General features: G+C 39.2%; 1 protein-coding gene and 1 pseudogene across 2 annotated transcripts in view; one reads left to right on the top strand and one right to left on the bottom strand.

Moving 5' to 3' along the window:
• The window catches only part of LOC108307178, a 17,595-nt pseudogene extending 17,288 nt beyond the window's left edge, over positions 1-307 (bottom strand). The window contains exon 1 of the transcript XR_005200687.1: positions 235-307. The product of XR_005200687.1 is annotated as a Golgi apparatus membrane protein TVP23 homolog B-like (transcript). The remainder of the gene's footprint in view (positions 1-234) is intronic.
• An 8,517-nt stretch (positions 308-8,824) lies between these two features.
• The window catches only part of IL23R (interleukin 23 receptor), an 80,706-nt gene continuing 73,360 nt past the window's right edge, over positions 8,825-16,170 (top strand). The window contains exons 1-3 of the mRNA XM_017532361.2: positions 8,825-9,022; positions 10,563-10,661; positions 11,805-12,101. Of these exons, the coding sequence (XP_017387850.1) occupies positions 10,592-10,661; positions 11,805-12,101 (367 nt within the window). The 5' untranslated portion in view covers positions 8,825-9,022; positions 10,563-10,591. The remainder of the gene's footprint in view (positions 9,023-10,562; positions 10,662-11,804; positions 12,102-16,170) is intronic.

Genomic DNA, 16,170 nt, shown 5'->3' with positions numbered 1-16,170 from the left:
TCCTCAGGTGATCGCCCACCTTGGCCTCCAAAGTGCTTGGATTACTGGCGTGAGCCACCATGCCTGGCCAGAAGGGACTCTTTCTTAAGTGAGAAGGTTGTAATCCTGGGCTTCCATGGGACAAACACCTAGAGGAGACAATGAGGCCCAGAAGACTTCAGCAGATGAGAGATGGATGGTGCAAACAAGAGAGTCCTGGTTGTGTCAAGTCTGAAGTTTCTCTCCTGGACATACCTGAAGTTACCTGCTCCCACAGGAATTCCATCAGTTCCATAACAGGCCTCATTCTTCTTCCATTAGTTCCCATTTTTTAATTTAGTGAGTTTGAGTTGAATTTCTGTCAGTTACAATTAAAAAAACTTTGGACTGTTGCAAATACAAGCACATTAGAATGACGAAAATACTTTTTCCAGCCAGGCACAGTGGCTCACACCTGTAATTCCAGCACTTTGGGTGGCCTAGGTGCGTGGATCACTTGAGGTCAGGAGTTCGAAACCAGCCTGGCCAACATAGTGAAACCCTGTCTACTAAAAATACAGAAATTAGCTAGGTGTGGTAGCGTGTACCTGTAATCCCAGCTATTCAGGAGCCTGAGGCAGGAGAATCGCTTGAATCTGGGAGGTGGAGCCTGCAGTCAGTTGAGATCTTGCCACTGCACTTCAGAGTGAAAAACAGTGATACTCTGCCTAAAAAAAAAGAAGGAAATTTCAGTGAAATACAAGGCTCTTATAATCAATAACCAAGTTGAAAATGTATAAAATATAAAGATGTCTAATGAAGACCAATTGATTAAATGTATCATCTGAGATTTACTTTGTCAAGTGAGAAAGTAGTAATTTGACAACCTAATTTGAACTATAAATTGCCTTTTTACAACATGTTTACAAATATCACACTTTGATTTCCCAATAATGTGAGGAAAATGAGGCAAACAGAAGAAACATTCTGACAGAAAAATGGTTAGCTACTGACTATAAAGTTAATATCTCTCCCAAGTTAAAAAAATTAAGTCATGCCTAGAAACTGAATGGTGAAAAATTTGTTAAGTGCTACAGTGTTTAAGATACTTTAACAGAGGCTGGGTGTGGTGGCTCACGCCTGTAATCCAAGCACTTTGGAGGCCAAGGCGGGCGGATCACCTGAGGTTGGGAGTTCAAGACCAGCCTGACCAACATGGTGAAACACTGTCTTTAAAAAAAATAAAAATAAAATAAAATAAAATAAAGAAAAGATACTTTAACAGAACTTAGCAATAAACTACCCGCGAGCTCTACTACTGAAACATGAAATGGAAACTCTCATGGTTAGATTGCCAGAAACTTCTCCTGAGAGAAATGACAAAAGGAACAACTGCTTTTTTTTTTCAATAGAATTTTGATTTGATCTTAAGTATAGTGCTAAAGACTTCATTCAACATTTTGCGTTTATTTTTTTCTGTAAACTTGTGCTCCATTTCATTTGGGAATTTTTCCATTCTGAAATGGTATTAGATTATTAGTCATGAAAAGAGAGCAAAGCATTGAACTCAATGTAGCAACTTTGCCTTATTTCATTTGTTATTCCCATAACCAAGAAACGAACACTTATTCAATAGCTATGTGCCAGATATTGGGCTGTACATTTTGTAGGCATACTCTCATTTAATCTTTAAACCCTATTTGGTATATATTATTACCCACATTTTACAGAGAAGAAAATTCTCTGTTTTGGTAATTTGCCTGAGGTCATTCAACATGGCCAAGCTAGGGTTTTAAACTCAAGTGTACTTGGCTCCAAAATATTCCTCTTTCCCCTTGTTCCATGCTGATGACTTTGTTTCACCGATAAAAAGATTAGAAAGTAAGTCATGAACCACTCTCTTTTTTTTTTTTTTTGAGATGGAGTCTCACTCTTGTCGCCCAGGCTGGAGTGCAGTGGTAACATCTTTGTTCACTGCAACTTCCGCCTCCCAGGTTCAAGCAATTCTCTTGCCTCCGCCTACTAAGGAGCTGGGATTACAGGCACCTGTCACCACACCCAGCTAATTTTTTTCTTTTTTTTTCTTTTTAAAGACAGGGTTTCACCATGTTGCTCAGGCTGGTCTTGAACTTCCCAACCTCAGGTGATCCTCCCGCCTTGGCCTCCAAATTGCTTGGATTACAGGCATGAGCAACCACGCCCAGCCCACCCGGCTAATTTTTGTAGTTTTAGTAGAGATGAGATTTCACCGTGGTAGCCAGGTTGGTCTCCAACTCTTGACCTCAAGCGATCTGCCTGCCCCGACCTCCCAAAGTGCTAAGATTACAGGTGTGCGCCATTGCACCCAGCCAAACTACTCTTAAAAGAAGCAGCAGTGGGGCTGGGTGTGGTGGCTCATGCTTGTAATCCCAGTGTTTTGGGAGGCAGGAGGATCACTTGAGGCTGGGAGTTCAAGATCAGCCTGGGCAACAATAGTCAGACCCTGTCTATACAAAATAAATGAATGAATATTAAAAATTAAAAGAAGTAGCAATTAGAAAAAATGGTACTAAATGGCATCTGGAAAGACACTTTCTTTAAAACCTAATTAAGAGAGTTTAAGAGCAAAGATGGTATTGTTTCAAGTGAATAACAGTCTTTATTGCTTCTTTGAGATGATAGACATAAAATTACTAGTAGAGTCCTCAAAACATTGTAAGGGGCTGGGCATGGTGGCTCACACCTGTAATCCCAACACTTTGGGAGGCCAACGTGGTGGATCACCTGAGGTTGAGAGTTCGAGAGCAGTCTGATCAACATGGAGAATCCCCATCTCTATTAACAATAAACACAAAATTAGCTGGGTGTGGTGTCTGGCACATGCCAGCAATCCCAGCTACTTGGGAGGCTGAGGCAAGAGAATTATTTGAACCTGGGAGGCAGAGGTTGCAGTGAGCCAAGATCATGGCACTGCAGTGCAGCCTGGCAGCAGAGTAGACGTGCAGCCTGGCAGCAGAGTAGACTCTGTCTCAAAAAAAAAAAAAAAAATTGTAGTGGCTAACGAGTTCCCTTCGTATTGCTCTCTAGCATTTTGGAACTGACAAAATCTACTAGCTACTTCGTTTTGCTGTGTTTCTATCCAATGTAATGATACTATAGTGGTTACCTATTGCCTTGTTTACCCAACATCCTATCTTCTGAGAACTGTTTCTCACATTAACCCCATATGGTAGATTAAATGATTGGTGCCACCCTACGCACTTCCCTGCCTCCCACTCTGACAGTAGCTTCACTGTGTGCAGAAGGTATTTCTTCCCCTTTGACTTAGTGTCCAGTCATGTGACTTTCTTTTTCCAATGGCTTGGTCAGGCGGGAGCAGCAGTGTTAGGATGACTCTGAGCCTAAACTTCAGAGGCTCTGGTGTTTTCTGCTTAGCTTATGGGCCCAGGAGGAGTGTGACTTGGGTCTGGAAAACCCACTATTCCACTAGAGTGGAATACAGCCACTCTAGTCATCACTGCCTGGCAGAGCCGCCCTAGCCAACCGGCAAATGCTTGAAAATGAATGACAGCTGTGTTAAACCACCAGTTGGGGCCTTTCGTTAGAGAACATTGCGCTGCTAATTAACTAACTGATCTACCTCCCACCCCAACCCACCACCAATCACAGGGTTCCCACACGATTTACCAGGTTCTTCTTACACGGTCAGATCCTCTTTCCTGTCATCAGTTAGTCCAGAGGCTGACTGGGCCCCTGGGAGCTCTTTTCAGCATTTTGTACTTGGGGGGGGGGAGCATTGGGCACTCTTTCTTGTGGCAGAAAGTCTGAAATGTGAGAACTGGGAGTTGCTAGCCTTGTTGGCCACCCTGTGGGGAAAGCAGATTTGCAGTGAGAAAGAAGACAAGTCAGGAAGCGGAGGGTGACACCTAGGGGCTTTTTTGAGTCCCTAGTTGCAGTTATTTCACACTTCAGCTTGAACCTCCATGACCTCTCTGCTTCTCCATGGCACTTAATCACATTTTGCTTATGTTATTCCCCCCTTTTTCCTGTTTTAGTCTTTCTGAAGAACAGGACAGGGTCTTATTCACATTTGTATTTCTCGAAGTACCCTATCAAGTGCCTTACATGTAATAGACACTCAATAAACACTTGTGGAATTAAAGTGGTCCCCCTGCCCAAATCCCTGAGTTAGAACTAGATCCTCCTTTGTCTGAACAAGTCCATATGTACTCTAAGCTACCTACGTATACTGGAGGTTTATTTTTCAATAATTTCCTATAATTTGGCTGAAATTAAATCCGTAAATTGAAATTGGGTGAATGACCCAGTAAGGTAGTTTTTTTAAGTTCAAAGTATTTGTTGTTGAAGAACCAACAGGTTGAATTTTATCATCCTTTAGGTTAAGGTCTATTTTAGCCTCAGGATTCTATAGTTTTATAATATATACAGTTAACTACTTTTCCAATAATAAATACACAAATTTTCTGGTAACCCTCTTAAGGATAGTTAGTCGAAAAATTGCCTGGAGTCTGAGTTGCTCCGCTAAAAAGAAAAAGAAATGCCTTGGTTTATTTTTTCCTGATAGCTTTACATAGGGATTTTCTGGGCTCAATCCTAGAACTTCTTTCCTTTTCCATTTTTAGTTTATATCCAATTGCTTGGGAATCTTTAGTTTATAACCAACTGCTTTAGCCTCATCCTAAGGAGTCATATCCAGCAAGGAGTCTTGCTCTGTCACCTAGGCTGGAGTGCAGTGCCATGATCATAGCTCACTGCAGCCTCTGTCTCCTGGGTTCAAGCAATCCTCCTGCCTCAGCCCCCTGAGTAGCTAAGACTGCAGGTGTGTGCCACCATGACCAGCTAGCGAAGCTCTAGTTTTTATCTGAAAAATTCTCTAAAAGTATTTAGGACATTATGAAAGACTTCATAAGTTTTTCCTTATCGATTGGCAACAGTGAGCGAACCAATAAAATCTTATTTACCTTATCATCAGCTATTGTTTATAGCAACTGACACAAACTTTTTATCCCAACTAACAATAATAATAATAAATAATAATAATGTGTCATTGTTAATAATTATTGTTATTGCATTTCTGATATGGGCCTTTTTTCTTAGAGTCACTGAGGATCTAGGTCTATTTTGAAGCAGACAGAAGAGGGAAGGGGAAGTTAATGAGATAAAATTTTTCTCTTCCGTTTCACTTATGCTTGAATTTGCCTAAGTAAAATCTGTACATAAGTAGGCCAGTCAATAATTTCCTGCAGCTGTCTCATATTCTAGATGTGACTACGAAGAATACTTCATTTATGTTCCCTTCCTTAAAAGTTTTCCTGTCTTTAATGTGTTTAGTATTTTAAAAAATATTTACAAATTATTACATATAATACACTCATCCTAAAAAATAGGAAGTTAAAGGAAAGTAAAAGGAAGAAAACAAAATCATAATTCCATAATCCAAAGAAAGCCACTATTGATAGTTTGGTGTATTTTTTTCTACACATAGTATTTGTTTTGGTTTGGTTTATAAAGTTGAGCTTCAGTGCATTAGTCTTTCAAATGTTTTCCTTGAGTCTTCTTAAAAGAAGATTTTAAAATTATGTGCTCCCTTGCATGTTTTACAATTAAAATGGAAAATATTTTTAAAGCTCTAAATAAACTTGCTTTCTTTTAAATATAATAAAGTGATTGAACATTTAAAAGATGAAAAAACTGAGATGAGGCTGTAATAGAAACAGATATGCCATGATAATATTAGATAAAATAACCTTTTACTATCTCATTGAACAAGGTAAACCAAGGCTGGATGCTGTGGCTCATGCCTGTAATCCCAGCTCTTAGGAGGCAGAGATGGGAGGTCAGCTTGAGCCCAGGAGTTTGAGACCAGCCTGGGCAATATAGTGAGACCTTGTTCTCCACAAAAAGGAAAAAAAACAACAACAAAAAGAAGACAAAAATAAATAAATAAATAAAGTAAACCAAATCTGAAAGAAATCAAGTAAAATTTTACATGCAAACTTTATCTAAGGTCTAAAAAAAGTAATGGTTCATCAAAAATCCCATTTATGTTCAAGAGGATACCATAAGTCTCCCATATTGCTTCTGACATCCTAGATTCAGACTTTCAAAAGGGGCCCAAATATCCCTGAATTGTCTAAAATTCAGAGTATCCCAGCATGGGCTGAGATAGAAGTATTTTAGTAAGCTTCATATATATATATGAGACAGGAAAAAGCTTAAAGTCTTGTATGTTTAAAATGCCTTGATTAATTATCCAAGGAGGCCTCCCTAAGACCAGTATTTCCATTTACCCATTTGCTTGATATTCTGGAGCTATTTCCACCCAAGGCAATGCACTATATGAGATTTGAGGTGGAGGGACACTATCCACTATAATCTAGAGAATGACTACTGTGAACCCAGGCTCATTTTCAGAGAAATCAAATTTAGGAAAGAGCACATATGAAAGCTGAGACTCTGGAAACTGACCTCCTTAAAGGTGTACATGCAGTCTCCAAGAGCTAGAGCTGTATGTTGAAGGTTTTGAATTGACCTTCGCTTTCTGGCGTTGTAAAGTCTCTAATAAGCTCTTAGGAAATAAGTCAGGGCCGGGCGCGGTGGCTCAAGCCTGTAATCCCAGCACTTTGGGAGGCTGAGGCAGGTGGATCACGAGGTCAAGAGATCCAGACCATCCTGGTCAACATGGTGAAACCCCGTCTCTACTAAAATACAAAAAATTAGCTGGGCATGGTGGCGTATGCCTGTAATCCCAGCTACCCAGGAGGCTGAGGCAGGAGAATTGCCTGAACCCAGGAGGCGGAGGTTGCGGTGAGCCGAGATCACGCCATTGCACTCCAGCCTGGGTAACATGAATGAAACTCCGCCTCAAAAAAAAAAAAAAAAAAAAAGGAAATAAGTCAACATTGGCTTTTAATGCACACCTCACGGGAAGTGGCGATGGTTCAATCCGTAGCACTCTTTTCTCCCACCAAGTTGAATAAGCCATGAGGTGCTTGACACTGAGAAGAACAGAGCAGCTGCTGCAGGTATCATCCTTTGGATGAGTCAAAACATATATGTGGCCAGTGACTCACACTTGTAATCTCAGCACTTTGGGAGGTCAAAGTGAGCAGATCACTTGAGGTCAGGAGTTTGAGACAAGCCTGGCCAATGCGGCGAAACCCCGTCTCTACTAAAAATACAAAAATTAACTGAACCTGGTTGCGGGTGCCTATAGTCCCAGCTACTCAGGAGGCAGAGGCAGGAAGACCACTTGAACCCAGGAGGTGGAGGTTGCATTGAGCCAAGATCATGCCTCTGCACTCCAACCTGGGCCACAGAGCAAGACCCTGTCTCAAAAAAAGCAGAAGCAGAAGGAGAAGGAGGAGAAAGGTAATCCCCAGGGCTGGAGGTTGGGCCTAGTGGGAGGTGTTTGGATCATGGAGGTGGATCCTGCATGAATGGCTTAGTGCATCCTCTTGGTGATGAGTGAGTTCTCATTCAGACTCCAGGTGAGATCTGGTTGTTTAAAAGTGTGTGGCACCTCTCCCTGGTCCTCTTGCTTCTGCTCTCTCCATGTGATGCACCTGCTCCTGCTTTGCCTTCTGCCATAATTGTAACCTTCCAGAGGCTTTCGACACGAAGCAGGTGTTGGTGCCATGCTGGTACAGCCTGCAGAACTTTGAGCCAATTAAGCCTCTTTTCTTTATAAATTACCAAGTCCCAGTTACTCCTATATGGTAACACAAGAGCGGTCTAATACACTCCTAGAATAAAACATAGGGAAAAACCTCTTTGACGTTGGTCTGGGTAAAAAATATTTTTAGATATGACACCAGAAACACAAGCAACAAAATCAAAAATAAATAAGTGAGACTATATCAAGCTAACAAGCTCAGCAAAGGAAACAACCAAGAAAATAAAAAGAGAGTCTACAGAAGGGAAAATATATTTGCAAATCATTTATGTGTTAAAGGGTTAATATCCAAAATACCTAAGGAACTCAAATGACTCAATAGCAGAAATGAAAACAAGCATGCCCAGATAATCTGATTTAAAAATCAGCTCTTGGGCCAAGCACAGTGGCTCACACCTGTAATCCTAGCACTTTGGGAGGCCACGGTGAGCAGATCACTTGAGGTCAGGAGTTTGAGACCAGCCTGGCCAATATGGTGAAACTGCATCTTCACTAAAAACACAAAAAAACAACCCACCAGACCAGCACAGTGTCTCTCACTTGTAATCCTAGCACTTTGGGAGGCTGAGGCACGTAGATCACCTAAGGTCAGGAGTTTGAGACCAGCCTGACCAACATGGTGAAACCCTGTCTTTACTAAATACAAAAAGAATTAGCTGGGGTGGTGGCACATGCCTTTAGTCTCAGCTACTCAGGAGACCGAGGTTGGAGAATCGCTTGAACCCAGGATGCAGAGGTTGCAGTGAGCAGAGATCGAGCCACTGGACTTCAGCCTGGGCAACAGAGCAAAACTCCGTCTGAAAATAAAATAAAATAAAATATGTAAAATAAAATAAAATAAGATGAGAGATGTGTTAACTAACTTGATTGTATAACAATTTCACAAAATACGTATGTATCAAATAGACACATTGTATACCATCAAATTGTAGAATTTTATTCATCAGTTATACTTCAACAAACTGGAAAAAAAAATCAGGTGTGTAAGTATTAACAATGCTGGTTGTAAATTAAAACTAAGCATCATATTTTTGGTGTCAAAATGTTAGACATTTGTAAGAAAACATGTATAAGTGTTCTGCCTCTTGGATGAGACCATTTTAAATTAAGCTTTAAAAAAAAAGTGCTGACAATACAGTTCACTTTCAGTAATCTGGGTTTTCCCAAATAGTGACATGAAAGCCAGTCATTTCGAATCAGACAGTTTGAGTTTCTCTTCAAGAATCTGAAATGTAGGTCAGGGCTCTGCTGACATTTCCATTGATCTCAGAGCTGAAAACCTGAAGCGATCACCGACAGGCAGGCAGTGTGGAAAGAAGACATGACACAGCCAACAAGGGTAGCACCCTGGCTCTGAAGTGGAATTATGTGCCTCAAACAGGTTGAAAGGTAAATAGGCAGCGATCATCCAAATACTTAAAGACAGCTATATTTTCTTTTGGAAATACACGGGCCAAGTTGTTTTCTCTTGCAGGTTCTCATGATACTCCCTGCAGTGGTTACAGATGAAAAGGGAATGTATACTATTGTTTGGCACCATATCACTTTAAATAATAATTATTGCATATTTCTATCAGTTAACTTCTAGCTAGAAACATTTTTAGGGCTTATGTTGCTTCTTATGAAGAGAATAATTACTATTGCTAACAAATTATGAAAGGGATCCCTATATTTCTGAGCCAGGGGAACCCCAGTTTTTTTAAATGTTACTAGATGTTTTATGCAATTTGATGAGCCATGCATTGCGTTCTTTTGTTGTTTTATAGAAAAAGCTCAGGTATTATTAAACAGATAAAATAACTGAATAATGTTGATTGTTGAGTAAATGAGTTAATTAATGTAACTGGTTAATTGAATAATGTAACTCTAGTTGTAAACTAAAAACAGTATTATTAGGAATTTCTATAATGTGTTTACTTGGAGTTCTCTACAGATGAAACGCTTTTTCCTCATTTGTTGTACAGATGAAATGCTTGTTCCTCTCTCACTCTGTCGCCCAGGCTGGAGTGCAATGGCGTGATCATGGTTCACTGCAACTTTCACCTTCTGAGTAGCTGGGATGACAGGCACACACCACCACACTGAGCTAATTTTTGTATTTTTAGTAGAGACAGGGTTTTACCATGTTGCCCAGCCTGGTCTTGAACTCCTAGGCCCAGGTGATCTGCCCGTCTCTGCCTCCCAAAGCGCTGATATTACAGACATAAGCCACCACGCCCAGCCCAGACAGAAGGCTTTTTACAGTCTAACTGGTGATAGCACATATTGCTTAATCTCACTTCACTTTTCTTCATTTTGAATCCATTTTCTCTGGGAGTTCTGAAATTTTTGGCTCTTCCCAAATTTTGCTCATCAAAGACTAGTATTTCTGGAATGTGAGAGGTACATAACTTTGACAGGGAGAATAATTCATCACCAGAAGTTAGCTCAGCCCAGGAACCGTGGTTCACACCTGCAACAGCGCTTTGGAAGGCTGAGTTGGAAGGAGCACTTGAGCCCAGGAGTTTGAGGTTATAGTGAATTATGATGATGCCACTGCACTCCAGCCTGGGCTACAGAGCAAGTCCTTGTCTCTAAAAAAATTTAAAAGAATAAAAAAAGAAGTTAGCTCAGAGGAGGAGGTATCTGATGAGAAAGGCTAGATTAGAAGGAATTGTATTTTAATGGGTCAAATGCCCTACTGAGATAATTCATAGTGACTTTTGAAGAGTATAAAATTCCATTTGTTTGCTTTACTTCTCCATCTCTTATTATATCTCCTAAAAATACCAGTAACATTTCTTTGTTCCCCTCCCTGTCTCCCTCCCTTCCTCTCTTCCTTCCTTCTCAAAGGTTCCCATCAAATACAATAACTCTTAGGGGAAAAAGTAATGCCTTTCATTATTTTACTAAAGTATTACAATTTAAACATTTTTCATATTTTTTCCAGAAGGAAACAATCTTTTCCTGCTTCCAGACATGAATCAGGTCACTATTCAATGGGATGTGGCGATAGCTCTCTACATATTCTTCAGTTGGTGTCATGGAGGTACGGTGTTTTATACAGCGATTACTATCTTTCATTCAACAAACAGCATATTGAGTGATTATTATTTTCACAGTGTTATGTTGGAATTTCTGAAGAATACAAATATTATTAGACTGGAAAATGTGTGCATAAATTATACAGAAAGAAATAAAATGAGTCCAATCTCCTTCCAAATGAAGGATTTCTTTCTCAAATTTCCCTTATGGACAGCCCTCTCACTCACATGTGAGTATTTCCACAAAGGAGCTTATTAGTTTGAATTTGCATGTTCTATCTTTAAACCGCTATGACCATTATATAATAACCTGTCAAACATTTGAATGTAATTCTATTTCGCAAACCACTTATTGCTTGGCACATAGTAACTATGTGAGCCATTGGCAAGAGTATTGTTTTATGCATTATATTCATACTTTGCTTAAAAAAAAAAAGTAGCCTTTATCTAAAAATAAAAACCAAAAGATTGGTTGAGTAACTGGAGAATGTGGTTCAGATTTTACAGTGCCCAGTGTTATTTCTAATCTTACCTTGGAAAAATACAGTAGCTTCATAATCTCTCAGTTCTCTAAAGTAGGAGAGCTAATTATATTTGTTCTTTAGACACTCAGAGAAGCTTCCAGGCTGACTCCAGTCTTATGTCATGCTGCTGAACATCAATAAAAGCAGAACAGAAGCTGGGCTCGGTGGCTCACACCTGTAATGTCAGAACTTTGGGAGGCCAAGACGGGTGGATCACCTGTCAGGAGTTGGAGATCAGCCTGGCCAACATGGTGAAACCCGTCTCTACTAAAAATACAAAAATTGGCTGGGCATGGTGGCGCACACCTGTAGTCCTAGCTACTTGGGAGGCTGAGGTGGGAGAATACCTTGAACCAGGGAGGCGGAGGTTGCAGTGAGCCAGGATTGCGCCACTGCACTCCAGCCTGGCGCACCCCTTCTCAAAAAAAAAAAAAAAAAAAAAGGCCTAACAGAAACACACTGTAATAGGCTAGTTTATGAAAAGATACATCTAGTCCTAAAACTATTTTCAATAGGATCATTTAATTAATAGAAATTATAAATTTAAAATGCAATAACATACTCTTCTGAATCTCTTGTTTTAATGTTTTATGTGTAATTTATTATTTTTCTATTTATTTCTAGGAATTACAAATATAAACTGCTCTGGCCACATCTGGGTAGAACCAGCCACAATTTTTAAGATGGGTATGAATATCTCTATATATTGCAAAGCAGCAATTAAGAACTGCCAACCAAGGAAACTTCATTTTTATAAAAACGGCATCAGAGAAAGATTTCAAATCACAAGGATTAACAAAACAACAGCTCGGCTTTGGTATAAAAACTTTCTGGAACCACACGCTTCTATGTACTGCACTGCTGAATGTACCAAACATTTTCAAGAGACACTGATATGTGGAAAAGACATTTCTTCTGGATGTAAGTGTTGGGGCACATTGGAAATGTAAACAAAAGCTAGTCTAACAATTAACTGGTCGTTACCACACTAGTCTAAAAATAGGGGCAAAATGATATAGCTCAGTTTTTAGATTAGTTCAATACAGAAGCTGCAAACTCAAATGTCTCCAGAGCCAGGTTGGTGAACTGTACGAATTGTAGCAGCTAATGGGAACTATGCAGAGAAGAAAGTGCATAGGTGGTCTCCTGGGGGGAGCCACCACCCAGACCCAGCATTCACAGGGGCCCAGTATTCCTACATCTTTTGGCTCTTCAAAGGAAGACAGAAATATAAAATTTTAATGTGTACTCTTAAATTTTAAAATGTTGCCAATACATTCAAAAAATGATTTTTCACCTCTACCCTGAACAAACACTGCATATGTGAAGGCCAGAACTCTTAGATTTAAAATGTTGTTCTTTTAATCATCTTTGTTTTGTTCCATTTTTCTAAATTAATATTATTTACCTTGAAGCAGATCCCATTGAGAAATTTTGAGGCCAAAATTTAGGGAGAGTTGCAAAAGTCATTTTGTGTTCCCACTGCACTCCCAGGTTTGTGATCTTGGGTAAGTTGCTTAAGCCTTGATTCCTCGCCTGTAAAAGGAGGCTAATTATACAGGCTGTGTTAAGCACTTAATTTCAATAATTTATTTGGGAACATATGATCAAGTTAAAAGTACATCAGTACCCAAATCATTAAAAATGCACCCTTTAGTTAAAACATAGGGAGATTCTTCTACAATCCTGTTTCCAGTCTCACTATCCCAATTGAGAATCACTGTGTTTGTTACTGTAATTACAAATTTTTTTCTTTTTCTTTTTCTTAAAATCCACCTTGAAGAGAATAATTATTAATTTATTTAAAAGCTTAGTCAAGTTAATTTTAAAAATATATGCTAAATTCAATTTGTGCTCTGAGTGTCCTGGAGATATTGAAGTTACTGTACTGATATGGGCTGGCTTGTATAATTATATACTTAACTTTGGTTCTACTATTATGAAGGGTAGATCAATAAATTTAGCATTGTTTTAACTCAGACATTCATTCTCTATGGCACTTGAACCCATTTTCAGTAAAAAATAAAGGAATTTGTGTCTTTGCCATGTTCCCTTCCTCCATACTTTTGAGAATCAAACCTCATTTCTTGCTTCTTCTTCACGTTTAGAACTTAGCTGGGGGCAGAACCATGTCACCACTACCACCTGACCCTATTGTGACTGCTTGGGAAGTAAGAGGCTTCCTTGCTCTATAATGAAGCCATTGCCCTACTTAACTCTGAGCCGCTGATCTTGCGTGCTTTTCAAGAGAAGGAACTACAGAAAGCTGTAGAGCTGTTGAGGAAGGAAAGTCATAGGTTTTGGAGTCAAAGAATAAACCTATCTTAAACCAATGCCTTAAAACTGCTAAACTTGCCCTAAATTGTGGAAATTAAACCACCAGCAGACATCTTATCTGATGTATGAAATCTCCTTAGCTTGTCCACATCCTCAGGAAACATAACGAAACCTCAATGCTTAAATACTTTACTATTTATCCTTTGCGGGTGGGAGTGGGGTAGAAAGACTATACAATTTCTTTAGAGAGCAAATAAGCAACTTTCACAGTTACAGGAAAAGGTTAGTTGTTAATTTAAGCCAAAGGAAAAAAGGAAGCAAAATAAACATTGTCTGTTAAAAAACAAAATTTCAGCAAATTTAGTTTTTAGATCTGATACGTTTTTATTTGTGATTCATGAATCGGCAGCATCTTGTTCTGTAAAACAGATATGTTCTCTAAGTGTCCTGGAGGTGTTTAAGTTACTAGAGTGATATGGGCTGGCTTGTATAATTATATATTTAGTTTTGGTTCTACTATTATAACAGAACAGTTCGTTTTTGTAAGGTGGGAACAAGAAATGAAGTTTTAAAAAAAAACAACTACCAGATTGGTTAACATTGTTACTTCAGGTTATTTTCCTTGTAGTTGTTAAAGCAAAGAGGGTTTCCTTACCATTCCTGCCCAGGTTGACTGGGCTCTTTCTACATGATTGCTGTGGATTTCCTGTTTTCAGGAAAAACTAGCCTGTGTGGGGTTTTACCTGCTTCCTTAAAGTTTCAGCTTCATTATATGTCACTTAACAGGAGTGGCTTCATTTTGGTTTGGCATGCGGGGGCCCAGTGCAGGAGCTCAGTTCGAAACAACGGCCTCCTATACATATTTAACACAACCTTCCCTGTGTTGCAGTTTGTATAACTGATTACTCCCAAGAGCCCTCGCAGTGTTGGCTGAGGGGCCTCTGTCCCCAAACCCAACACCAGGCAATGTATAAGGTAAGAGAACAGAATTTGTTCCCCTTCCAGGACGGCCTAATAGAAATACATTCACTGCTGATGGCTTCTTAGAAAGAACATCACTTTTTCCACTTATTTAACTTGTGAGTTAAAACTCCTTACATAGGCCTCTGGTTATGAGTGTAAAAATGTAACTGCCAGATGAGAATTTACTCAAAGCCCTGGATTCAAGCTGAATGGCTTCTTGGGCTCTACATTCTTAGCAAACAAAACTTCCTATTTAAGTAGGTCAAAAAAGGGTTTTTGAGGGTTTTGTGGCATTCTAGAAATCACATTGCTTTCACTGGACCACTTTGATCACAGGATATTTGTCATGTGAGCTTTACTATGTCAACTTATCATCACTGCTTTGAACAAAATGATTATATGTATTTTTTTGGACTGGAGACAAATTGTAGAAGACAAGATAAATGAGTCATTGCTTTCCTTGAAAAGCTATCCAAATATATTTAAAAGTGCTGTGCTTTAATGTCTAATTTGTGAAATATAAACTGTATTATCACAATTTCCATTTTTAGCCATAATCTTAAACATTTCTTAGATTCTTGTCTAAAATTAAATGCACACATATTATGGGAAATTTGTTCTAATTGGACCACACCAATTTTAAACTTCTTTGGCCTTTATTTACAATGATATTAAAGCACATTTGTTATTCAATAAAAACCCCTGAATATTTGTTTCTAACATTTCTATTAAATATGATTATGGAACAATTAGGCTGGCCTGTGCCCTGCTTGGATAAGAAACTGTAGAGTCATCTGGCCAGGTGCAGTGGCTCACGCCTGTAATCTCAACACTTTGGGAGACCAAGGTGGATGGATCATGAGGTCAAGAGATCGAGACCATCCTGGACAACATGGTGAAACCCCATTGCTACTAAAAATACAAAAAAAACTAGCTGGGTGTGGTGGCACCTGCCGGTAGTCCCAGCTACTTGAGAGGGTAAGGCAGGAGAATCTCTTGAACCTGGGAGGTGGAGGTTGTAGTGAGCCTAGATGGTGCCACTGAATTCCAACCTGGCAGCAGAGTGAGACTCTGTCTCAAAAAAAAAAAAAAAGAAAGAAAGAAAAAAGTAAAAAGATATCGTAGAGTGATCTTTGCCAGAAGCATTGTGCCTCTCTTCCTTTTAATCCTTGTTATTATCTTAATCAAGCCTATCAATTTATGGAATAAACTTTACTGAGTGGTTACTATGCACCAAAAATGTGTTAAATGCTAGAAATACAAAGAAGTCTGTTTTCAAGAAGCTCTCAGTGGAAAAGGATCCTTGGCTAGACTCTGAATTAACAAGAAACCTGTAATTAGGGAGTGTCCCAATAATAGCAGAGGGGTGGGATTGGCAGGGAAGAGCAAAATCGTAAGCCTCCTTTTGCGTATCTCAGGTATTCTCTAGTATCTAGTTGTATAGCCAGGTTTTGTTCTTGGATATTGAACAACCTGGCAATGAAACCTAACAACAATTTGATGTTATTATCATAATCATACTCACAGGCTCATCTTTATGTTGCTTCGTATTAACAAATACTTATTTGCATGAGTGTGCATAGTATCTTTTTGATCTTTTGCAAAGTTAATTAACCATCAGACTTTTATAACCCTGAGAATTCACTTCACGTAGGATGCTGTGGTAACACAGCCCAAACCATCAGCAGTTATCTTTTCTGATGGCCAGATCGATGACACTCTCTATCTGAAACCAGAGGAAAAAATAACT

Source organism: Cebus imitator, unplaced genomic scaffold, assembly GCF_001604975.1.
Source record: "Cebus imitator isolate Cc_AM_T3 unplaced genomic scaffold, Cebus_imitator-1.0 Scaffold3, whole genome shotgun sequence".
NCBI lineage: Eukaryota > Metazoa > Chordata > Mammalia > Primates > Cebidae > Cebus > Cebus imitator.
Note: the sequence above shows the minus strand (reverse complement) of the source record. Positions and strands in the feature narration are given on the sequence as shown.